The sequence below is a fragment of the Balaenoptera physalus genome (assembly GCF_965194825.1).
Source record: "Balaenoptera physalus genome assembly, chromosome: 7".
In the NCBI taxonomy this organism is placed as follows: domain Eukaryota; kingdom Metazoa; phylum Chordata; class Mammalia; order Artiodactyla; family Balaenopteridae; genus Balaenoptera; species Balaenoptera physalus.
In genome coordinates this window covers 28,651,446-28,677,366 of record NC_138886.1, presented here as the reverse complement: position 1 = coordinate 28,677,366, position 25,921 = coordinate 28,651,446, and the positions used below count along the sequence as shown (strand labels likewise).

The following is a 25,921-nucleotide window of genomic DNA, read 5'->3' as shown; positions in this document are numbered from 1 at the left end:
TTGTGGAATCCTGACTCAGTTAACAGAAATGAATTAGCTAATTAATTTCTTAACAAATTCATTCATCATATATTTGCCTAGTGCCTTACCTCTGTGTAAGTCATAGTCCTAAGTTTTTGCAAGTGCTGGACACACACTAGGGGACAAAACATTTGAATTTTCTTACCTCGTGGAACTAAAATTTTAGGAGGAGGAGATAGGAAATAAACAAGTAGATGAGTAAATAAGTAATGGAATTTTAGGTATTCATACCCAGCATGGGAAAGAAAGGAATCAAGAATGACTTCTAGGTTTTGGAGAATGGTTATGCCATTTACTGAAATGTAGTAATTTTTTGATTTTTTAGTGAGCAAAACCAAGTGTTTGGTTTTGAACATGTAAATTTGAGTTGCTGACTTGATATTAATGGAAATGTTGATTAAGCAGTGGAATATAGGAGTCTGGAGCTTGGCGCCCAGCAATGAACCTCCACTGCAACAAGCATGGAATTAGGGGTAGGAACATTGGTAGTGCAGCCTGGAGCAATACGTACAGACTGACAGCAAGTGGCTGCCTGGACTGATTCATAATCCATATGTCCCCGTCTCTTGTGTGTTCCCACATATGTTTGAGGATGGTTAGTCTGAAAGGAAAGGACCTAGAATTGTTGAGGAGCATGTGGGAGCTTGAAGCAAGCAAGATTTGAGTGCTCATGTTGATGTGCTCACATTGATACCTACAAATTAGTAAGGTATGGCATATTCCCATAATAGATGTACATGCAGAGTGCTATGTAATTGTTTAACAGTGTCCCAATGTGATTATTTACTTTCACTATATAATTCACAATTAACATTTATTAATGTCAACAGACTAGTGGTGTTACATCAGTAGAGATGGGTGACACAATGGGAGGGTACTGGATTTGGAACCAGTGTAAGTAATCTTTCTTCAATGAAGAACTTGTTGCCTCAGCTGCTGGGAGTCCTAATGGCAGACAATCCTCAGCTGTCACCACCTTCAGGGGTTGCTTCAGCTGCAGAGAACCATGTTTCCCCAGTTCACGCCCCTTCCCAGGGTGGCCCACACCCAATGTGGAGAGTCCGTGTAGGCAGACCACGGAGAGAGCTATGGCTGAGAAGCCCAAACTGCTCTCACACGGGATGTTAGAGACTTCCCAGCCCAGGCATCAAACATGTGAGTCAAGCCTTAGAGGTGACCTAGCCCCAGCCATCACCTGATCACAACTGCTTGAGAGACCCCAGGTGAGGATTGACTAGCTGATACTAGTCAACCCTCAGGTGAACAAAGAAATGAGTGCTATTATTTTAAGCCACTGTTTTAGGGTGGTTTGTTCACAGCTACAGATAACTGAAATTATGATTAAATTATTTTACTTCTTTCAGCCTCAATTCCTCTATCTATGGTATGGGAATAATTTTATTAAAACTTCCTGAACCTAACTCATGAGCATGTTGTGGAAATAACTTTAATAGTAATGTAAACTAGGCATTAGAGGAGCAATTTACTACAATTATCACCTTAAATCATCATTAACTTGGAAGGGAGTGTACAGAATACCAAAAAAGCAGGGCTCTTAATTTCAAGGAGCAATGATATCACCTTTCAGTTCACAATCATTTGTCCTAACCACAGAAACATTTGTGGCATTATCTATGGAATTTTTTTTAATATAAATAAAGGATCTGGAATGGGAGGGGTGGAATGGAAATCAAGAAGTGGACTTAAAAGCGATAATGTAACATTTACTTTTGTTTAGTGCCTCTGTATAGCTCAGATCAGCAGGCTATTTTCAGGCATATTTGTAGAAGGCACAATTTTGTCCACTCCAGCTTCAAACCTGGAAACTCGGCACTTAACAGTTAGCCTCTTTTACACTCACTAAACACGGCCTGCCCCGCACCCTGTCTTCTCTTTGTTCTCTTCCCCTATATAATTTGAACGCCTATATCTCCAACTAGATATATCTTTAAAGAAACAGATCCAGAGATTTTTTTTTTTGTAGTTGTGCCCTAAGAGTAAACATCATAGCACTTCGTAAATAGCAGATACCTAACACATGTTTTCAAAATAGATAAATATAAAATCCAACAGTGCAAATATAATTTGAAAGATAATAAAGGATCAATGAGTACTTACTACTAAGATGCTTTTCATTTAATTGAAAGTTGAAAATTCAGCTATCAGTTTAACCTGCTATTTCTTTTCTTTTTTGATTTTCTAGATTCCAGGATTTTCCCCTAATTGTTAGTACAGCCTGCCAAATAGTCCAGTTCTCCCCTTCTCCTTGTGCCTTTCCAGGCACATTTTGAGATTGCATTTCCTGAGCCCCTTGTCATAAATAGTTGTGGTGAATTGTGAGTGTAAGTGATGTGTGTCACTTTGGATGGAGCATTTTAAATTCTGGTTCCAGACACTTCCAGAGCTCTTGTTCCCTCTAGCAGGTATCTACAAGATTCTAGGCAGTGGCTGCTCCATTAGGCTGGCTTCCTTACTGACTATGAAAAGAAGAAATGCCTCCTCCCTCTGCAGTGGATATGTAGCATGAACAAGAAATAAGTCGTTGTTTTTAAGCCCTTGGTAATTTTTGTTTATTTTTTTCCCCCACAGCATAACTTCCTGATATAGCCATTCTGATAGAGCACCTAACGCTTAGTGACCAGACCTGATTGATCGGTTTGGCAAAGCCTGAGAGCAGAAGAATCACAGCTCAGGTATGATTTCTTTCCTTTTCAGTTCTTTGTCAGTGGAATATAAATCGGTTTAGTAATTCAGCACTTAACTTGAGACGCCAACTTATTACCATAGAGACCACAAGTCAGCACTTCTAATGACTGAATCATATGCACACTTTAGTCTTTCCAAACTCTACATTAAATTCTGTTAAAATAGCCTATAGTATCCCAAATTTTATCTGGCATTATCTTAGGTGGGTTCCCCAAAGAGTAGACTGAGACAGAGATTTGTGTGCAGTAAGTTTATTTGGGAGTGCTGTGCAGAACACCTGTGACCTAGTGCAGAAAGCAGAATTGGCCAGAGGGAGAAGCCACACTGCGATGCAGTCACAAGGCTTCAACTGATGGCATGGGGAGCTCTTTAGATGGCCCTTTATAGTTGTCCTGGTTGAAGCAAAGGGGCTTTTGTGTCCCTGCATCAACAAGTCATTGGATATGGGCCAACACAGAAGAGGAGGCGTAACTTTCAGCTGGGCGGCTTCCTTCTGTGGAGGACAATGCTGGGGAGAGGCTCAGCTGTAAGCCATCTGCAGCCAACACTCCTGGCAACTGGAGGATCTCATGCCTCGTCCCGAAGGAGGATTCTGCGTGGTATGGCACAGCACCCACTATAAGAGTAGTATATATTTCTAGTAAAATTATTGGAAGCCTGTACAGGGTTATCTCCTATCAAAACCATTACCTCCTTGTTTTGTCCCCAAATGATCTGTCCACTTGGACTGTTGTTTCCCTATCTCCAACTGTCAAAGGCATATTTTTCCTTAAGGATTCAGCTCAAATACCATCTAGGAAAATCCTCTGAGGATGTATCTCTTGATGATGTCCCCAGCCATGATTTTTTTCTTCTTTTGGGCTTCCCTGGGACTCTGCACCGATCCTGTGTTACAAGTTTGCCTTATATGAGGAAAAGGTCCTTTAAGTGAATGACTGTAGGGTTGCTTCTCAAACAAGGCATAGAGAAACTAAAATGGAAGATGGTGGGGTCGCGGGGAATAACAGGAGGGATTCCAATGGGACACTCTAGTGCCATTTGTTTTTCTGGGGTCCCACACAGATGACACTATGCCTGTGAGTCCCAGACTATCTTGTTGACCCATGTTGTGTCTTGTAAGTTAGAGCCTTCTCTCTTTTCACCATATTCTATTGATTGTTTCCCCAATATTATTCTTAAAGTTCTAGTCAAGGATTGTTTAAATGTTCCATTCTTGACTTGGCCTTATTTCAGAGCCTTAAAGGGAGAACAGATCATTTCAATTCCGTCTCAGGCTTTCTGTCCCCGCTCCCCACCCGACTCTATCCGCACCCACAGCTGAATCCTGCACGGTGGTTGTGCTATTACTCATTGAGGTATTTGTCGGAGGGAGAGGGAAATGTCAGAGAGTAAAAGTCTGGGCTGTTAGGTCTAACTGTTACTTTACAAGTAAAAATCCTACCTACAGAGTCAACCTCTGATAATCTGTTTTAATTTTTATTTTGCAGGAAAGCAATTTCTTTATACTTTGAATTAAAATCATTCATATACCTATTTTATTTCCTCATTAGACCTTAATTTATTTGAGATAAAGAATAAATTTAAGAAAATCATCAGAAGCCTTAATTTCCCCATTTGCAAAATGAGTGGCTATAATTCTTCCAGGGCCCTTCCATCTGTAGAAGTTGCTGATTTGATGTGAGTCAGCCTAAAATGATAGGATGTCACAATTCTAGAAAAGTTGAGAATACCTTATCTCGTTTCCATATTAGTTTGCTGGCAGATATGCTGCGTACATCTTTTTATTACTGTCAAGTAAAATAACTGCTCTGGAATAGAGGGCGAGAATAACACAAAGAAAGTAAAACAAAGAAATTTCACAACAGCCATCATCAGGAACTCAGGGGCAATTTGACTTACAGCAGCTTGAAATTTTAAAAGAAAAACAGAAAATGCAGTCTGTTTTTTCATTTGCTTTCTGTTTCTTCTTTAAACAAGCATACTCTTATCCCCCCAAAGATTTTCCCCTAAAGAGAAAACACATTGCACAGCTTGACCTCTAATTTAAATCATAATTAAGCTTCCAGTTAATCCCCCAGTGTTCCGTTAAATCCCCTTATCCTCTTAAACAGCATGACCCCAGTTTTATTTTCCCTAGACATAAAATGCTGAATTATAGCTTATTTATGAGTTTCATGAATAAGACTAATTTGATTGCTGTTTGCAGAGAAATTCTCACCAGGTTATTACACTTCTAGATCCCATTAACTAATAAAAAATATACAAAATAAAAATTATTCTAAATTAGTCTTCCAAGCAGAATCGCTGGCAACATTTCTTTCTATAAAAAGAAGACGCCACCAACCAGCCCAATTAGAAAACTTTCCTCCTGTTGTCCCTGCTCAGCACTACTACCTATGCTAAATCCAATCTATTTTTTATTTTACGGGTCAAAAGAGCAGGACTGGGGAAAGTATATGGCGCTGAGAGCTCCGTGAGACCAAAAGCTGTAATGTTCATTCCATGATAGATTCCTCAGCCTTCTGAATGTCACAGTGGTCGCTGGTGGTATTACACAAAAAGAACACTGCAAGCCGGAAAAAATTTTCAGTGTTAGATCAATGAAATAATCACCACCATTAACTTGCTGAATCTTACAATATTGACTAGTTTGTGGATTATGTCTTATAATTCAATATTTTCCAAGTCTTTCTTACTTTTTAAATTTATTCTTTCCCTTTACCTTCATCAGAAAGCAGCAAATGAATCTCCTAAATTTATTCATATTCAACCAATATTGTCTACTATGTGCTATGTCACAAAGATATGTCACAATAGGAATAGAGGTCAGAAGAAAAGTCTGGATAAAGGGTTAAGGGATTACAGAAGAGGTTGCAAATAAGTCACCCAGAAACGGATAAGATTTGGGGTTTGAAGTATAAGTAGAAATACACATGGGGGTAGATATAGAGAAGGGATAAGCATTTCAAGTTCAGCATGGGCAAAGATACAAAGAAGAGAACATCAATATTTCAGGAATGACAGAAAGGTCTTTAAGATGGCACATAAAATTCTCCATAATCTGGCTTCTGTGCATCTCCTACACTAAATCTTGCTACTTCTTGCCTCATACATTATGTTTATCTTCTATGCCCTTGCCTGTGCAATCTATTCTGTTTATAATGCCTTTCACTCTTCCTCTGGTTAATGTTTTTATACATGTCATCTCTATTCAACTATGGACTCCTTGAGGACAGGCCCACATCTTATTCATCTTTGTATCCCAGAACATAGTACAATTCTCAGAATAAGGTAGGCATTCTATAAATGCTTATTGAATTCATACATTCATTCATCTATCCATTTAAAAAGTTATCGAACACTTTTTTTTTTTGTCATTGGTTGGTGCTTGGTTTACAGTAGTGAACAACAAATGACATGGTAATCTAAGGAAGAAGCTGCAGGAGATGAGTCTAGGAAAGCAGGTTGAGAATAAATTATGAAAGACCAGGCATGCCACCTTAAAGAGGTTAGAATTAATTCTGTAGGCAATTTTCACCAAGTTTATACAGAGTAAAGAGATATCATATTTCTGATATAGAAACATATATATTTTGTAGGACATTAGAGACGGCAGAGACTGGTGGCTAAGTATTGTTGAAGTAGAAATTTAAGTAGGAATTTGAATAATGTAGAGAGGAAACGTTGATTACAGAGGGGCAGATCTTGTGGGAAAAAATCTAAGAGTGAAATCTAGTAAGAATTGAGTTGGTAGTAAAGGGAAACCAATGGAGGAAGGTCAAGCAGATGTGTGTGGATTTGAAATAAAAAGTAATAAGGGACCACTGTGAGAGGGAGAACAATGAAATGAGAATGATATTTGAGAAAGGGGAATGAATAATCCTCCCATAATGGAAGGGGTGTGGCAAAGCAGAAGAGCAATGAGATGAGTAGCGTTGGCTATTAACCAGTGTGGAAGTGATAAAAGCCAAGGAGAACTGGAAAAACTGAGCAAATGTGAAATAAGTACATAGACACTGGATTTTACGAGTAGTGCATGAAAATATTTTCTTAAGAGCTAGTACCAGACATCTTTCTGTTTTTTAGGAAAAACTAATTGGAATGTGGAATGTGAGAATCTGAAAGCAAGGTTCAGCAGCAGCAAAACAAAGATCACTGATATGCTTCATAAAAGGTAAATGGGAAGACCTCCGCTAACCTGGTTGACTAAAATTCCCTTTATAAACTCATAGAAATACTGGGTAAAATATAACTATTGTCATGTAAACCATATATCAAGCATGGTAACAAAAAACAAAAAACAGAAAATTCTAAGTGCCAGAGACAAATTGAAAATTTGAAGAGCAGGCACTGACAGGCAGCCCTCCAACATTTATTTTATACTTGGCTATAGGGCTCAGAAGCCAGTGGCTGGGCTCTAATGTACAAGCACTGGCCCTTGAGTTTCACTGAGTCAGAGGAGCTGGAACTAGGCCCTTAGGTAAAACTCAGAGCCTTAAAGATCTGCCAGTCATTGGGATTGGAAAAACTCCACCTGCTAGCCTGGGGAAGAGGCAAGGAAATTTGTTCTTTGCCTGGAGCTTTGGATAAGGGGATAAAACAAAACATTACTTCTGAGCAATCAAAACCCCAGACCTGCAACAGATATAAATTTACAGTATCTGTATAATTCAGGAACCACAAACTGAGAAACAATCATTTACAAATGTTCCCAGATCTTTAAGAGCCAAAGAACCCTGGCAGAAACAAGTGTGTAACTGCTCTGAAAGGACACTTTCACAACTCAGGGCATAAGAGACTCCCATAAACAAAACAACCCCATCCCAGAACAGCACCACAGGAGGAAATAAATCACTATGAGTAAGAGTCACCCACTGCTGTAAACAGTAGAGTTAAGAACTCAAAAGCTGGAAATAGTAGAAGTACCTGAAAGAGAAGATAAAGATATCTAACTTGACTAAGGAGGCAAAATAATAGAAATCATAATGAAAGTACAGGCAGGTTTCACAAGGCACCAAACAGAACATGGAGTATTGAAAAGAATATTGTCATTGAAATGAAAATGAATGTGTTTAAGCAGATCCCACAAGTAAATGAATATAATCACCTCCTTTTCTATTCCTCACTTTAAATTATGCTCAGCTGTATTTCTTTCCAAGTTTGTCAGACAGGTTATACTTGGTGTATTCAAAATGTGCTGCTACTCAATACAATTTTGCAGTATGAACTTCAGTTCACCCCCTGGAACCAAAAATTAATCTCTCAACAAAATGAATCAACCTTTCCTTATTTCTGCAATGAAGGTAAAGTTCTTTCAGTTTTTTCCTTCTGTCCTAAATTCCAGGGAAAGCGGATTCACCGAGGTCCACAGAAGAACTACTGTAGGACTCCACAACTAGAAAAGTGCACCCAGGGAAAGATGGTCCCTCCCAATGCCCTGGAAGAGTAGAAGACCAGATCTTTTTCCTAGGTCTTGTTTTATGGCTTTTATCAGTGTCCTTGCTGGTGCTGCTGCCTTCTACGTAAGGACGAAGACTACACTAGCCAGCCAGTGTTAAAGCTTTCAAAAGCTTTTGATACACGGTGATGAAACAAGAACAGTGCTCTATTTATACTGTATCCACCCTACAGTCTATCTTTACTTCCAGCCCTAACCTCTCTACATTAGAGTGGTTTTAGCGACTTTGTGCCTTGGTGTTCGCCACTTCTCTGTGGTGATCTCAGGGACCAGTTCTAAGTCAGCCATTAGTGATTTCCTCAAGTCCATCTGTACTAACGGAAATTCCTTCGTGCTTCTGACGTGTTCTAAGGCTAAAATTGCTCTAGATCTCTCCTTTTATAAGGAATTTTCATTTTAATAATTACTTTTAGTAGTAGTTAGATGTGTTTATTTTTATAACTACCCAGAAGTTCTTAACCAGCAAGTGTATTTGCATATATTTTTTATCCATTTGACTTAAATAATATCAGCTAGTTATTAACTTATTAAAATAGTGCAAAGGCTAATAATGTCTGTCTTAACACTTATATTTTCACCCCAAAGAACTGTTTATCTCACAACTTGGTAAAATCCACATTAGGGTTTGTTGGCAAATTAAAATTCTTTATTCACAGTGATGAAGAGGACAGAGTTGAAAAGAAATGTATATTAAGACTGAATAGAATCAATACAAGTGAAGAGCTGTGGCGTGTAGATGAAGGAATCACAGCACACAAAGATAACTGCTTGACTAAATGACGTTAGGCCTGTAATGATTGACTTCTATAAGTGGGTGGGATGAGAGTAAACAAATGAATTCTTTCTTATACAAACAAAAAACTTCATAAAACTTTTTATTCTCTTAAGTAGAGAAAGAACTTCAAAACACTGGCTCATTCTTGGTAATTCTTGGTAGTTCGACAGGTGTTGAATATTGCAAAGCCAACCCGGGGTGAAGAAAACAACTTTAAATATACAACCTAAAACAGCATACTGGCCGCACCATCTTTTTATACATCACCTAGGGATAGATAGCACCACAGTGCACTATGAAGCCAAGCCGCTCCTAACTCATTAGTATCAATATCCTTAACTGTGAGTAAACTGGCCTTTTTTTTTTTTTTTTTTTTTTAAAGAAAAGTACACACTGATAACAGGATCTGTTACTACGAGTACTGGAGTCTATACACGAAGAGAAGTAAATATACTATTTAAGAGTACGTGCTCTGGAGCAAGACTGCGTGGGAACAGATCTCCGCTGCTCCGCTAACTACTTGGAATAAGTTGTTTAACCTGTGACTCAGTTTGCTCATTTGTAAAATGAGAGCAATATCACGGATTTCATAGGGTTGCTACGAGGATTTTAAAAAGCCCTTGGAACGCAGCCTGGCACATGAAACGCAATAAATATCAGCTGTTATAAGGTGTTCCCCCTAAAATTATCTGAAATGTTAGTTCTGCCATTGCTTATCATTCTACAGCTTTTCAGTGAAAGGAGGAGAACTCCTATTCGTCCAGCACCTACTATCGGCCCCACTCAATTTCTCCCCTGGGCGCTGCACAGCTCTGGCTGCGAGCCTATCTTCCCTTCCGGACGCTAAACCCGAGATGAAAAGACCCGCCAGGCTTAGTAGCCGGCGAGGGGTGGAGCCAGACCGCGACCTACAGTCCTCACAAGTTCGGTCGGCGCTGCCGCAGTCCCAACAAGGGGCAGCTTCCATTTTTGACTAATCTGCGCCAGCAAGGGGAGATTCCGGAGCTTCTGAAGCAGAGCGAGGAGACCGGTAGGAAGCCGCCCTGCCTCCGTTGCTCACAGACCACAACAGCCAGCACCTGCGAGTACCCCCCTAACCCCCCAAGGCCCGAGGGAAGGCGGGGTTTCCCGAACGCGGCGGCAGCAAAACCGGGCCTGAGGCGGGGCGGGGCCGGCGAGCGCGAGGCCCCGAGGCGGAGGTGCGGGGCTGTCCGAGATGTGCCGGACGCCGAGCTCCACATATGCCACCAGCTCCTTTAGTCCTCAGGCCCGAGCCGTCGCTTTCCCGGAGCCGCCACCGTCGCGACCTTCTTTTCTATCTCCCTGTCATTTTAGTTGTTTGATGGAAGAGAAAAATGGAAGTCAGGCATCTCTGAGGCACCAGCCAATGAAATAGACAGAGGGGGGTGGGGTCCTTTGCTCGCGCCTAAATTCAAAGGCATAAATAGTTCCTCTCCGCTGCAGAGCGCGGGGTGAGTGTTGTATCCGCTATGGTGGAATTCGCTTCGTAGCGCCCGAAGCGGGGCAAGGCTGGCCCACTCTCCGCCCTAGTGACTAGGAAGAGCTTTGGGGGCGCCGCAAGCCCAGGCGGCCTGACGCAGCGGTGAGGCAGGTGCGTGCGCGCGGCCGGTTGGGCCTAGCCTGGCATTCCTGGCTGGAGATGGGCGTCGGGGGCTGGGGAGCCGAGGAGCAAGGGACCTCAGACTAAAGTTAGTCCTAAGGGGTTCCTGGCAGAATGGCTAGTTCCTGCCATTGAAGTAGGGCGAGGAAGTGTTGACAGAAAGGCCTGGTGAGGCGAGGAAAGAGCCTGAGTGAAAGCAAAAAGCTTCATCTCTTTATGTGGGATTTATCTATTTAATAAATATTTACGACCCCCCCCCCCGCCCCCATCCCGCGCCCTCGAGTCAGGGACTATTCCGGCATACAGCGGTGGACGTAGGCGAAGATGCTACGGAGATTACATTGTGATAGGTTGGATAGACGAGTAAATAAGTACTGTTTAGTGTCAGCTTTAAGTGCAATGAAGGAAAAAGGAAGCAGAGCGAGGGGGTGGGTAGAGGTGCTCTTTTATATAGGGAAGTCGGGAAGGACCCCAGTTAGGTGACGTTTGAGCAAAGACGTGAGTGTTGGAAAGGAGAGTGAGCCATGCCAGTATCCGGGAGAAGGGCATTCTGGGCAAAGGGGATGCGGTGTGAAATAATCAGCCTACGTTAGCTAGAGTATGATAACGGTGGAAGATAAGCCTGGAGAAGTAAGTGGTTGGCTTCCAGGTTGAATTAATGGTTTAATTAAGTTCTAACTAAAGACTAACGCCTGTATATTTTTAAGTTAAAGAAAGATACCTTTGCATCAGAGGAAGTAGCTTGGCATGTGGCTGTTTTATTTCTATAGAGCTGTCATTCTTATGTTTCAGTCTTTTACATTTATTATGATTCCAGTTTTACATTCCACTTATGTGTTGTTATTTGTTTTGTACAGAACTGCTTTGTGGCTTGCTTGATTTCTAGCAGAGATTTGCCTGTCTGAGTCAGTAGTGAAAATGCACATTAAGTCAATCATTCTTGAGGGATTCAAGTCCTATGCTCAGAGGACTGAAGTCAATGGTTTTGACCCCCTCTTCAATGCTATCACTGGTTTAAATGGTAGTGGGAAATCCAACATATTGGACTCCATCTGCTTTTTGCTGGGCATCTCCAACCTGTCTCAGGTAAAGTGTAAACTTTCTCATTTATGTGAATTTAAGTTTGAGGAGCCTCGAGGGAATCCTCATTGCACTTGGAGACTATTGCCAGTATCCTCTTCATTTGCATTTTTACGTGAACTATAACTCACCGCAGTCCTTTAAAGGTCGGTATTATTACTCCATATTTTAGGTGAGAAAATAAAAACTTAGAGGAGTTGCCTAAGGTTCATCTTCTTAAGATGTTTGGAGCAACACTGAAACTCAGGCATTCTCATTCCAGAGTTGTACCCTCACCCCATCCCTACACCCCCCCACCCATTATAATGCCTTTTCAGGACCTTCTAATGGGATTGGATGAATAGTGAAATTCTTAGACACTGTCTTTCCTTAAATCTTTCAAATGAGCTTTTGTTAAGAAATGAATAGAAAACAGATCTGTTCAGGGTTGAAAAAGTCCTATGGAGAAAGGTGCCCATTTCAGGTTGTTACCCATTTTCTTTGCTCTTCTTGCTTATGAATGCCACTGCCTATCCTTGGCTGCTTAATGGATACTACATGGGTGATTTTCCAACAGCAAGAAGAACATTTTTAGTGCTATTTTATGTAGTATGGGGTTTTGTAACTGAAACTTTTCCTTTATTTTAGGTTCGGGCTTCTAATTTACAAGATTTAGTTTACAAAAATGGGCAGGCTGGTATTACCAAAGCCTCCGTGTCAATCACCTTTGATAATTCTGACAAAAAGCAGAGTCCTTTAGGATTTGAGGTTCATGATGAAATTACAGTAACAAGGCAGGTGAGTGGCTACTAAATATTTGGTTACCTAGAAACTTGCAGGTCTGATGTGCATTTTGGCAATGTGACTACTGGAGAGAGAAAGTTTATGAGCAAAATTGATGGATCAAATACTGACTAGATTCCTTAAGAATATCTTCCTTATGTTACATTTTGATCATGCAAATTCCGCCATGTGCCAAGAGGATTGAAAGGGATCTGAAATCCATCAGTCCAAGCACTCATGCTTAAATCTTGAACCACACTTGAGTCTTCTCTCTCTGTGCTGGAACACCTGTAGCTCTTGGGATCTTTCTATGTTCTGAGGTAACCCATTCTGTTTTTGGAAAGGTCTAATTAGAAAGTTATTCCTATATATTGAGCCAAAGTGCTGTCTTCAAGTTTTACACATTAATCCTAGTTTTCTTGAGAGCATCAAGAGCAAATCTAATTTATTCCATATTTCAACATTTAAGTGTTCTGTAAGTCAGTTTTCTAAGCTAAATCTCTAGGTCTTTCAATTGATATTCAGTTGTTCATAGGTCTTTCAGTTGTCTCACCACATTGAATAAAAATTTGCTCCAGTTTTTTATATCTTTTTTTTTTTTTTAATGCTTGGCACCTCACACTGCATATGCGAGAATTGGTCTAGCTACGACAGGATTAAGCAGAATTGTTGCTTCTTTCATTTTAAGTACTCTACTTCTATTTTTCTCAATATGATGTTGGAGAGTTCATGATACATTGTGAATTCATATCTGATTTACTTAAAATCACTCTAAATTGTTCATGTGTGTTATTACTTAGCCACATACTGCCAGTTCTGTATCTAAGCAGGTTTTTGAAACCAAGGGAGGCCCTTACATCTGTCCCTTAAAATCTTTTTTATTACAGTCAGACAATGTTTTCAGTTTGTCAAAGTTTTATTTTTAAAAATTCGCATTTACTCTTCAACTTAGCATTATGTAACTTAGATTTCCCTCTCTATTTTAATGAAAGCCTCTGGTTGAAAAAAAAAGGGGGGGATTGACTAGATTGGGACAGAATCCTGTTCTCTTTCATTAAGCATCTATCAAATAATAACCCTTTAAGGATTTTAAGTAAGTCTGCTACTAATCTACCCAAAATTCCTGTCCTCATGCAGTCCATATGCCTGTATCTTCACCATAATTTTGTTATAAAGACTGTCTCAAATTACTTATGGGTATATTAGGACTGTTGTTCAAATATATTAATAAATGATCTACCACCCTCATAATCCTGTCAGGAAAAAGGAGTGAATTAATATTTATTTAATATTTATTAAGTGCTTAATGTGTGCTGGGCATTGTTGAATGCACTGGGAAATACAGATAGAAAGAATGAGAAACATACCTTATCTTTAAGGACCTCAAAATATGGGTGAGACAATCATACCCAAAAAATGATAATGCAAGTGCTATAGTATAGTGTGAACAAGCTGGTATCTAGTATAAGTTGTTCCTATTAAACCCATGACGAAGTTCCATGGTTACTCTTTTTCTTTCAAGTATTTACCAGTCATATCTTTTACTAATCCCTTTTAGCATCTTGACAAGGATTGATATTAAACTATTTGCCTTTCATTTTCAGTTTCTGACTTCTTTTCCTTTGGAAATCAAAAAGGGGAGGAAGAGGGGTTAACCTCTGAGTATGGAAAATTGTAGAAAGAGGGTGATCAGGGATAGAAACTACAATCTACACATACTTGGAAACACGAAGCTAGAAGGGACCTTAGAGACCTAATCCACTGCAGGGGAGGTTAGGAGGCTTGTGCTTGGTTACATAACTAGTTAGCAAAAGTCCCTGGATTAGAAGCCAGTTATCCTGACTCAATCTCATTCTTTTTGACCATGTCACACTTTCTTTATTATTTATTTACCCTAGATTGATTTTGTTTACCATTAGTTGGACAGAACAAACATGAAAAATAATGTATTTGGGAATTTATCATCATAGCTCAAGATGTGTGTGTTCATTTATATCTTTTAAAATTCTTTCCTTTTTAGGTGGTTATTGGTGGCAGAAATAAATATTTAATCAATGGAGTAAATGCAAACAATACCAGAGTACAGGATCTCTTTTGTTCTGTTGGCCTTAATGTTAACAACCCTCACTTTCTCATCATGCAGGTATTTCGTTTGTGGTCTTTATGTCTCTTTCATAATAGTTTTGACATCTTTTATTTTTTAACTTACAAGAGAAGTGCTTCTGTTTGGATTTTTCATTTTTTATTTTACTATTAGGCTGCTGTTTGGGCACCTGTTAAGAAATGTGGGTTAGTTTTTTGTACTTACGTGTTCTAGTATATTGTATACATTTGAATTTTGAAGAATGTCTGGAAGTAATTTTCTTTGACTTATCCTGGAGGGCCATTGTTCCAAAAAAATCAAGAAATGTTCAATAATTATGCTAACATTTATTTATATACTTACCTGTCTTATAATTGGAGACTTCTACATCATTAATATTAACTGTCTTGGAAATATGGTCAAGTTAACTTTGTATCATTTAATAACCTATGTAATTTGTATCACTCGTGAGGAAGTGGGTAACAAAATTCTAGAGTTATAAGCTACCTTTGGTCTCAAATCTAATAAAAGAAACATCTTTTCATGTAGGTGGAAGAAATAACTCCCAAAAGATTGGTGTATTAGGATACAGCAGCTTCAGTGCAGATAAACATGTATGTCTTTAGGTTATTCTTTCTGTATTTTGTTATTATCATAGTAAGTTTGCCAATTTTATTTTCAGGGCCGAATTACAAAAGTGTTGAATATGAAACCTCCAGAGGTAAGAGTACTCTTTAAGGACAGTAAAAATAGTAATTACAGATATTGTCTTAATCTTCTAGGTAATCAATTTTTTTAACATAATTTTTTCCATTATTAAAATTCTTGGAAACATTTAAGAATGATTAGTAGAGAAAATAGTTTTGTTTTTTAATATTTAACACTGTGCCCCATTTTTTTTTTAAGTTATGTAACAGAAACCTTCTGAGCCTTACTTTCCTCATCTGTAAATTGGAGCCAATAATCCTTACCTCAGGGTCTGTTCTGAGGATTAAATGAGAATCCTTAAAAGAAGTAAAAGAAAAGTCTTAGGACCTTGTTAAGCAAAATTTTTTAAAAATTATTTTTTTAATTGAGATATTCATAAAGTAGTTTCAGGTGTACAACATAATGATTTTATATATATACATATATTTAATATATGTATATATCACAAAATGATCACAGTAAGTCTACTCAACATTTGTCACCACACAGGTAAAATTTTTTTTAAAGATGAGAACTTTTAAGATTTATTCTGTCAGCACTTTTCAAATATGCAGTACAGTATTACTAACTGTAGTCACCATGCCATACATTACATCCTCAGGACTTATAGTTTGTACCTTTTAACTACCTGTACTCATTTTGCCCACCACCCTTTCCCCACCTCTGGAAACCACCAATCTTTTCTCTGTAACTATGAGTTCACTTTTTTTTTTTTTTTTTTAAAGAGTTTACATATAAGTGAGATTATACTGTTTTTGTCTTTCTGTGTCTGACTTAATTTACTTAGCATAATACCCTCAAGGTCCTATCCATGCTGTCACAAATGGCAGGATTTCCTTTTTGTATGGCTAAATAATACTCTTTAATTTATTTATATATATAAATATCACATATTCTTTATTCATTCATCCATCAGTGGACACTTAGGTTGTTTCCATGTCTTGACTGTTGTAAATAATGTTACAGTGAACATGGGAGTGCAGATGTCTTTTCAAATTCGTGTCTTTGGCTCCTTGAGATAAATGTCCAGAAGTGGAATTGTTGGATCATATGATAGTTCTAGTTTTAATATTTTGAGGAGCCTTCATGCTGTTTCTCATAGTGGCTGCACCAATTTACAGTCCCACAAACAGTGCACAAGAATTCCCTTTTCTCCACATCCTCACCAGCACTTGTTATTTCTTGCTGTTTTGATAATAGCCATTCTAACAGGTGATATCTCATTGTGGTTTGGATTTACATTTGCCTGATGATTAGTGATGTTGACGATCTTTTCATGTACTTGGTGCCCGTTTGTATGTCTTCTGTGGAAAGATATCTATTCATACCCTCTGCACATTTTTTTCATTTGATTTTTTTCTATTGAGTTGTATGAGTTCTTTGTGTATTTGGTTATTAACCACTTATATATATGATTTACAAAAATTTTCTCCCATTCAGTAGGTTGCCTTTTCATTTTGTTGATGATTTCCTTTGCTGTGCAGAATCTTTTTAGTTTGATGTAGTCCCGCTTGTTTACTTCTGGTTTTGGTGCCTTTGCTTTTGGTGTCAAATCCAAAAAACATCATTGCCAAGACTGATGTCTAGGAGTTTTATGTGCCCGATACAGTATTAAAAGAAATTTTGCCTCTATAAAGTAGCCTTTCTCAACTGGTGTTCCATGTCAGCCTATAGAAAAAGATTTGAGTGAAATTAATTCATTACATACAATGGATTGCTTAGGACATTAAGACTTAATTTTCTCTTAGAGCCCCCTTGAGAAGAGTTGGTACAAAGGAATGAATGTTTTGTATAAGAGCAAAAGCTCTTTTGGTATTTTTTTTCTATGGAGAAGAACTAAGAAGACGACTGATAATTGATAATACTAGTCTGGTTTGACCATAGGTCACGCTTATTTTCTTTAGATAACATCTTAAGGGAAAACTTCTAATTCAAAACCTGCCAAATACATAGAAATCAGAATGGTTTTCAGAGAAATAATCCTCTTGAGATAGGGATTGATGGTGAGTAGAAGCTTCTGAAAAAGGAGTGCTAGCAAAATTGTCCTTCTTACAAAATTTTAATTAATATTTGCCTTTTTCAGAGTACTTCTCATGAATTATTTTACTTCATGTTTACTTCTCAGCAGTGCTGTGAGATACTATCAGTACTCTGCAGAAGAAGAAACAGAGGAACAGAGAAAATTAAGTTACTTTCCCAAGTTCTTAAAGCATGTGCCACAGTTGGAATGCAAATGTTAGGCCATGCTTCATCCTTGTAGGAACAGAATGGCTGAAGTCTCACTTGGAACAATTTTAAGTAGAAATTTCTAAAATGAAAACTGAATGTTGTTAGCCTTTACTTTTTCTAAGACTCGTATTTGAAGGAAAAGAGGAGGAAGGAATTACTGGCTTCAGTTTTAAAGATGTACTCGGGAACCTCAGTGTGGCATAAAGTTTGATTTTAGAATTTGAGTGAAGGCCAGGAATGTTTCTTGAATGTTAGGGTTATTAGCTAATATGTACAATTTTATGTACTTAACTTTTATGATCCATAATTTTGTTACGATACTTAGGTTAAGGCATTAAATAATATCCTTAATGTAAATTCCAATGAGACTCATTGTCTTGGATTCTTAAAACATTAATACAATCGTCTTTCCAGATTTTGTCCATGATAGAAGAAGCAGCTGGAACCAGGATGTATGAATACAAAAAAATAGCTGCCCAGAAGACTATAGAAAAAAAGGAGGCTAAGCTGAAAGAAATTAAGACGGTAATTAAATTTATATAAAATATTTTGAGAGAAGAGAGTACTTTTGCATTTAGAGTTTCTCTGCTGTAAAAAGGGAAATTTTACCACACACCCCCCTGCCTCTGCCCAGCCTTAGTTCAATTTTCCTTAGTCTTACATCCTACTTCTCCCTTTTAAATTTCTTTAATGGTACTTCACATACTGAAAGATATGATTTTCCTTTATTTTCCAGATACTTGAAGAAGAAATTACTCCAACCATTCAGAAATTAAAAGAGGTATTTACTATATATGTGAGGACAGCCAGCTAGAATGTCTCTCAAAATTGGTGATGTATCCACGATCATACACATGGGGATGAAATGTGTACCACTTCTCAGGAATTATTCTGGCGGATGAGATAAGGCGTTAGAGTTGGTAGTCCATACTCAGCCTTCTGCTCGTAGAGGACAATGTACTTCATATCTATTAAGTCATAATGGTTTTGTAAATAGATTGCCTGTCTTAATTTCAGAAAATATGCCAGATTTTAATTCTTTGTTGGAGAGAAGTAAGTCTAAATTTTCCTGTATACTTAGAATTGAATGGAATAATATTTCATAAAGATATGGCCCTCTCAGTGACTTTTCTTGGTAGAGTGAATAACTTCTCGGATAAGAGGGGGCTATCATTACAATTGCTGCTGTCAAGGCAATTGGTAAATGAAAGGTATTGAAACAGATGACTGTTTTCTCTATAATCTTTGCAGCTTCTGACATTGTAATTGGTGTTTCAGTGAAAGAATGTGTTTATAGCACATTGGTTTTAAATTATGTATTTAGGAATTTATTAAATGTTCATTAAAGTTTGATATTTCTCAAGCTCTCTTCTGAATCCATATAGTAGCATAGACATTATTGGAAAAACTGAAAAATTGTGATCTTGAAGGTTCTGCCTTTTGTATGTATGATTTAGTAGAAAACACTAGATCACGAGTTTAAACCTAGATGTCATGTTTGATTTTGACAAGTTCTTTCTAAATCTGATAATATGGAGTGGTCATTTAATCACCCTGAATTTGTTTCTTGAAATTAGGAATTTTTTGTTATTTTGTTACTTTGTCCCAGTAGGTCCTAATGGGAATCAAGTTTAGTAATGTGTGAGCAAATACTTATAAATAGTTACATGAATGAATGTTGGGTGGGCATCTTGGTAATACTACTACAAAGAACATTTAATAGTGTATCATTCATGGTTGTGTAGGTTGTATTTATATAGACTTCTTATTACTGCCAGTCTGTGAATCTTATGTCTGCATTTCTTTGTTAATCCCAACTGCCTGATTATATTTGAGAAGAAATAACCACAAAGGATTCACTAGAGATGGTATTATGCTATCTAACCATAGTTCTAATGTTATTTAAAGCTTCCTAAAATTTATAATCCATGATCACTCAGTTTAAGACAAAATCCATTACATCATGTAATGGGAAATTTTATACATGTTGCTGTATTTTGATTCTTTCCAAATTTGTTTAAAAATATGAATTTTGAGTTACACTTTACTGGTGATTTCTCTTTCAGGAAAGATCTTCCTACTTGGAGTACCAAAAGCTAATGAGAGAAATAGAACATTTGAGTCGTTTATATATTGCTTATCAGTTTTTGCTGGCTGAAGATACCAAAGAACGCTCAGCTGAGGAGTTAAAAGAAATGCAGGATAAAATTGTGAAGCTTCAAGAAGAATTGTCTGAAAATGATAAAAAAATAAAAGCACTTAGTCATGAAATAGAAGAGTTGGAAAAAAGAAAAGATAAGGTCAGGCATATATGTAAGAATAGAATATACACTCTGAAAAAAAAATTATATATTATACAATAACTATTTAGGATTTACTGGGCATTGTCTTCTGTATCAATTTCTTAATCTTGAAGTATAATAATGAAATAGCTTATAAAAAGTCAATAATTTATGTAGAAATTATACAAGAAAAGGACACCATGAACAAATGTGTAAGTACATTGATTGAATTGGGTGCATTTGATTATAGGAAATTGGAGGTATACTCCGATCTTTAGAAGATGCTCTTGCAGAAGCTCAGCGAGTTAATACTAAATCTCAAAGTGCCTTTGATTTCAAGAAGAAAAATCTGGCAAGTGAAGAGAACAAACGCAAAGAGCTGGAAAAAAATATGGTAGAGGTAAGCAAACGAAAAGTGTAATTTAATTCTAGTAATATACATTTATCCATTCTGTTAATATTTATTGAGTGTCTGCTATGGATCAAGGGTAGTTGTTTGGGGTAGGATGTAGCAATGGACAAAATACCTTGTGGGTCTTTGTTCCAGTGAGGGAAATGATGATAAAGAAGATAAATAAGTGAAAAATATCATATGTTATATAGTGATAACTGATGTGGAGAGAAAATAAAGCAGTGGAGAGGGTTGTAGTATAGGGGAGGTGGGGGTGTAGTTTGGGATTTTAAATTGGGTAGCCATCGAAGGTCTCATTGGGAGGGCTGTATTTCATTAAAGACCTGAAGGAGGTCAGAGAACAATGTAGATAAATTGGGAGGCTGTGGGGAAAGATGTTCCAGGCAAAAGAACAGCAATTGCCCTAAGTGCCTAAGGTGCTGGAAGAGTAAAGAGATGTGTAGCTGGTTATCACTAAGTAGTAGAAGTGCAGAAAGGTAATGGGGTGTAGGATCACATGTGGTTTTGCAAAACATGTGAAGGACTTTGACCTTTATTCCGAGTGGCATGGGAAGCTGCTGGAGTTGGCTGAGCAGAAGCATGACATTTTAATATTTTAATAGGACTATTGCTGTTTTGAGGATAAACTAAAGATAAATGGAAGAAGCAGGGAATCCCGGTAGTAGGTGTCCAGGTGATAGCCCTTGGATAAATGCAATAGAAGTTGGGATATTAGAGAAGTTGTGGGAATTTATGTGTATTTTAAGGATAGGTCCAGCAGACAGACCCAGTAGATTTTTCTTTTTTAATTGAAGTATAGTTGATTTACAATGTTGTGTTAAATTTCTGCTATACAGCAAAAGTGACTCAGTTATATGTATACACTTTTTCGTATTCTTTCCCATTATGGTTTATCACAGGATATTGAATATAGTTCCTTGTGCCATACAATAGGACCTTGTTGTTTATTCGTCCTGTATATGATAGTTTTCATCTGCTAATCCCAAACTCCGAACCCATCCCTTCCCCACCCACCTCCCCCTTGGCAACGACAAGTCTGTTCTCTATGTCTGTGTCTTCCTGTTTCGTAGATATGTTCATTTGTGTCATGTTTCAGATTCCGCGTATAAATGATATCATATGGTATTTGTCTTTCTCCTTCTGACTTACTTTGCTCAGTATGATAATCTCTAGGTCCATCCATGTTGCTGCAAATGGCATTATTTCATTCTTTTTAATGGCTGAGTAATATTGCATTGTGTGTGTGTGGGGGTGTGTGTTTGTACATACACACTACATCTTCTTTATCCATTCCTCTGTCCATGAACATTTAAGTTGTTTTCATGTCTTGGCTGTTGTAAGTAGTGCCAGCAGATTGGTTTTTGAATATGAAAAAGGACTGAAGGATAACTCCAGAGATTTGTCTTTGACAGTTTGAAATATGGTTACCATTTGTTGAGTGGAGGATAATAGGCTTGAGGAGCCAGTTAGACATCTAAGTAGAGATGTTGGTTTGATAGTTGAATATATGAACCTTGAATCCAGGTTAGAAATACAAATCAAAATACATATGCTGGCATGCCCCAGGGCTAGTGCTCAGACTTCTTTTATATACACTCATTTCTTAGGTGATCCCATCCAGCCCTATAGCCCTAAATACCGTCTATATATTGATGCCTTTCAAATCAATAACTAGCCTTGACTCCTTCTTTGAAGGACTCATTTGTCAAGCTATTTAATTGACATTTTTATATGGATGACTTTAAAAAGTCTAAAACTTAACATAACCAAAATAGAACTCTTAAATTTTCCCTACCTACCCAAACCTGCCTGAGTTACTGAATTTTCCTCATGTAAGTAAATGATACCGCTGTTAACCTAGCTGTTCACTCCAGAACCTGGAGTCCTCCTGAATTTTCCCTTTTCTCTCAAACTCTATGGTATCTAATTCATCAACAAATTCTGTTGACTCTAAAAGTATATCCAGAATACAGCCACTTTTCACACCTCCTTCACTGCTAACCTGGTTGAAGCCATCACCTCCCAGGAGGGATACTCAGTAGTGTCCTTAATAGTTACCTTGCTTTTACTTGCTCACTGTGCTGCAGCCACAGTTCCTCTAACACCCAAGCATATTCCTCAGAGCTGGCCAAGTATGCTGTCCCCCTAGTATTAGCATGATCACTCCTTTTGTTTCATTTAGGTTTCTGCTCAAAATATCATCACAAAAGGCCTTCCCTCATCATTCTCAAAACAGTAGTCCCATCATTTCTTGTCCCTTTACCTTGCTTTAGTTATTTGTTTACTATGTCTTCCACCTTAGAAATGTAGGCTCCCTGAGGACCCTGTGTCTTTAATGTCTAGAATAATGCCTGGTACATATCTAATAAATATCCAATGAATCATGAATTAAGTGGGCCAGAATTTCTGGTCACTTTCATGTAAATATAACTAGATTTTTTTTCTTTTTTTTTTTTTTCTTTCAGTGCTGATATCTTACATAGCATTAGATACCTGGTTACTAGAACTTAAAAGGTGTTAAGTGTTAGTAATGCTGTTCCCATAATTATTTAACACTTAAATTTATGGCCTTTAATAGCTTATAAAATATTTTCATATACATGCTCTTAATCCTAAAATCTCTACTTTTAAGCTTTGGGTAGGGTGGTTATTATTTCAATTTTATAGGTTTAGAACTTGATTTTTAGTTTTTTCAAGTGGTTTGTTTAAATTTGCAATGATGTTTTAGTTCACTGTCTCCCAGATTTGACTATAACATATGGAATGAAAGTATTATTAGGATAAGAGGTACATTTATCCTAAAAACTGAGAAAGGCTGAATTTCAAAATGGGAATAAAGTATAAAGTTATGATGGTTAAATTACCATGTTCACTTCAAATTGCTGTGAAATTTGATGACATAAAGGTATATGTGTTTAAGAAAATGGATGGTTTTCTAAAATATAATACTTTCCAATCTGAAACTCTTCCTAAAGGATTCTAAAACTTTAGCAGCAAAGGAAAAAGAGGTTAAAAAGATAACAGATGGGCTGAGTGCCCTTCAAGAAGCAAGTAATAAAGATGCTGAAGCTTTGGCTGCTGCACAGCAGCACTTCAATGCTGTTTCTGCTGGCCTGTCCAGTAATGAAGATGGAGCAGAAGCAACTCTTGCTGGTCAAATGATGGCCTGTAAAAATGACATAAGTAAAGCTCAGACAGAAGCCAAACAGGTAAATATAGACAGTAAGCACTGTGTGATTGCAGTTTTTATTTATTTTTTTATTTTCATTTTTTTTTGACACGCTCCTTCACATTATGCTTCGGCAGTTGTTATAAAATGTTGAAAATAATCAGATCAATATCAAGGAACTTGTTTATTGTTTACTATATTCTGTCACTGTTTAGCACCTAAAACAATGAAATTCAAATATGTTGATTGCTGACTACTGACAATGTTAGTTTAAGATGCTATAAAACGTAAAATACCTTTATAGATTAATTGAAATTATCAGTGCCATAAATGCTCTGTTCTGCTTTCAGCATTGTGTGGAATATTTGAGGTTAGCTTGTTTTCATCTTTTTGCTATTTTATTGACATCATAAAATTGAAGTTTTAAGCTTTAAAAGGAAAACAAAAATGTCTTCATTTCTATGTCCACCACACTTAGTTCTTTAAAACTTTGTTTCTGAAACTTTGTAATATCCTCCTTGGAAGTATCTCTACTTCCCATTTACCCCCATTCCAGTCTTTGGTTTCCCTACTCTGATTTCATAATCTTCAGTGGCTTTTCGATCTATTAAAATGGTTTTCATATTTGTTTAGATAGTTGTGCAGCTTAGAAGTCCTATGAACGCAGGAGTTTTGATGGCAGAAAGAAAAAATGTATATATACACATGCACATTCTTTTTTGTTTTTTAATGGAGGACTCATCTTTAAAAATATACACAGATGTGTGTGTATTAATCCCATTCAAGGTTTTCTATTATATATTTGCAGCTTTTTCATTTGAAGATTATGGTCACAAAAAAGATGATGGTCAGTTTTTTTTGTTAACTTATTTTATATTGGGAAAAGTCCACCATTTTTCAGTTTTAAAGAAGTATACACTCATTTAGATCTTAGAATAACTAGTTCATGGTTTTAAGGAATAGTGCTCAATTATATAAACTAGCATTTAAGTATCAGACTTACAGCTTTTAAATTTTTCTGTCAGTTTAGCTTCCTTTTCCTGTATGATTTTATTTCTCATTGTTCAGTACAGTTGTACAGTTCATTATACAACACAAATATACCTAAATGCAAACATGCATATCTAAGTGGAAAAGGAGGGAAGAAAGTGATAGAAATAGCTTTCTATTTTGTTTTTAATTTAACCAGCTAGTGACAGTTATTCTTTGATATAATTTTTGAGCTCATTGATGTCAGTTTTATAAATATTAAAAATATGGACTTAAATTGCAAATTATTTAATGATTGGAGCTTTTATTCATTTATATTCTGAGTAGTGTTTTGAGGTGAAAACATTGGGAAATGATTGATCTATTGAGATATTGATCCAAGTGACCAAACAGTTACATTTTCAAGGCCGATGTCTCTTAAAGCAATCTGAATCTGTGGCCATTTTATCACTAGCACTGTCTGCCTCATATAGTCTGTTACATTTTTCTGTTATAGGCTCAGATGAAGTTGAAACATGCCCAACAAGAATTAAAGACTAAACAAACAGAAATTAAGAAGATGGATGGTGGCTATAGGAAGGATCAAGAAGCTTTAGAAGCTGTGAAGAAACTTAGAGAAAAACTTGAAGCCGAAATGAAAAAGCTAAATTATGAAGGTTGGCCTTTAAAGATGTTAAATCATTAGGAAGTAGTGATTATTGACAGAAACTTCCTTAAATAAAGGAGATAGCAAGTAGGAAATATTTTATCCCATTAATATTAATGGGTATTAGTATAGGAATTATTTATAAATATAGTCACAAAAAATAAGTATAAATCAACCCTTTGAATTTTTGAAAGCTCAATACTGGGAATTTCCTGCTTCAGTCACTCTGAAGTGCCACTTGAAAACTCAAAAATGTTATTTATATATTTCTACATTAGTAGGTATCCAATTCATATGTTGTTCCTTGGCATGAAAATGGTGTTATGTGTTGGAAATATGTCTCCTTGACACTTGATAGAAATTTGAATGTCAAGCATGCTTTTATTTAATACTTACCAGAAGTTTGTATTTTGCTTTTAGAAATGCTTTGGAAATAGAGGTTACTAATATTTTCCTTAAAACAGTAGAATATTTGAGTTTTTAAAACTTGGTTTCAATTTACTTATGACTTATTGTTCAGAAAACAAGGAGGAATGCCTTCTGGAAAGGCGCAGGCAGCTATCTCGTGATATCAGTAGATTGAAAGAAACATATGAAGCTCTCTTGGCCAGATTTCCCAATCTTCGATTTGCCTACAGGTAAGAGAGCTAAACATTGAATTCTAACATCATGGTAATAACCAGGATATATTTTTGTATGAAAGTTATTATAAGCTGCTTTTCCTTAATTGATATTTTTTCCTTAAACGTTTATTGAATGTTTCAGATTTGTAGGCAGGGGAAATTCTTATGAAATTTAAGGCTACTAATGCCACTAATCTTAAAACCAAAATGAGGGGAATTTAATCTCAGTTGGAAAGTTCCTTTAAAGTTATTATATCATTAATATTAAGTAACTGTAAACATTAACATTTTACAGTTTGTTTTACTATATGGTCCTTTTATCATGGAATACTTAATATATGTATTACAAAGATTAG

The 25,921-nt window shown here is 36.9% G+C and overlaps 1 protein-coding gene and 1 long non-coding RNA gene across 11 annotated transcripts in view; one reads left to right on the top strand and one right to left on the bottom strand.

Moving 5' to 3' along the window:
• The first annotated feature begins 5,869 nt into the window (after positions 1–5,869).
• The window catches only part of SMC2 (structural maintenance of chromosomes 2), a 52,544-nt gene continuing 32,492 nt past the window's right edge, over positions 5,870–25,921 (top strand). For 4 of the 10 annotated variants that reach the window (XM_082471175.1, XM_082471180.1, XM_082471182.1 and 1 more), the window contains exons 1-12: positions 10,016–10,572; positions 11,439–11,667; positions 12,289–12,438; positions 14,444–14,566; positions 15,189–15,227; positions 17,858–17,968; positions 18,180–18,224; positions 19,510–19,743; positions 19,976–20,125; positions 23,113–23,346; positions 24,793–24,952; positions 25,463–25,580. In XM_082471175.1, coding sequence (XP_082327301.1) covers positions 11,500–11,667; positions 12,289–12,438; positions 14,444–14,566; positions 15,189–15,227; positions 17,858–17,968; positions 18,180–18,224; positions 19,510–19,743; positions 19,976–20,125; positions 23,113–23,346; positions 24,793–24,952; positions 25,463–25,580 — 1,532 coding nt within the window. In that variant the 5' untranslated portion in view covers positions 10,016–10,572; positions 11,439–11,499. Of the gene's footprint in view, positions 9,991–10,015; positions 10,573–11,438; positions 11,668–12,288; positions 12,439–14,443; positions 14,567–15,055; positions 15,121–15,188; positions 15,228–17,857; positions 17,969–18,179; positions 18,225–19,509; positions 19,744–19,975; positions 20,126–23,112; positions 23,347–24,792; positions 24,953–25,462; positions 25,581–25,921 lie in introns of those variants that run through there. The other 6 variants (XM_082471179.1, XM_082471178.1, XM_082471177.1 and 3 more) reach the window with 6 other exon arrangements.
• Positions 23,192–25,921, bottom strand: part of LOC309665079 — a 100,679-nt gene continuing 97,949 nt past the window's right edge. Inside the window, exon 3 of the long non-coding RNA XR_014266195.1 lies at positions 23,192–23,303. This is a non-coding gene — a long non-coding RNA (uncharacterized lncRNA). The remainder of the gene's footprint in view (positions 23,304–25,921) is intronic.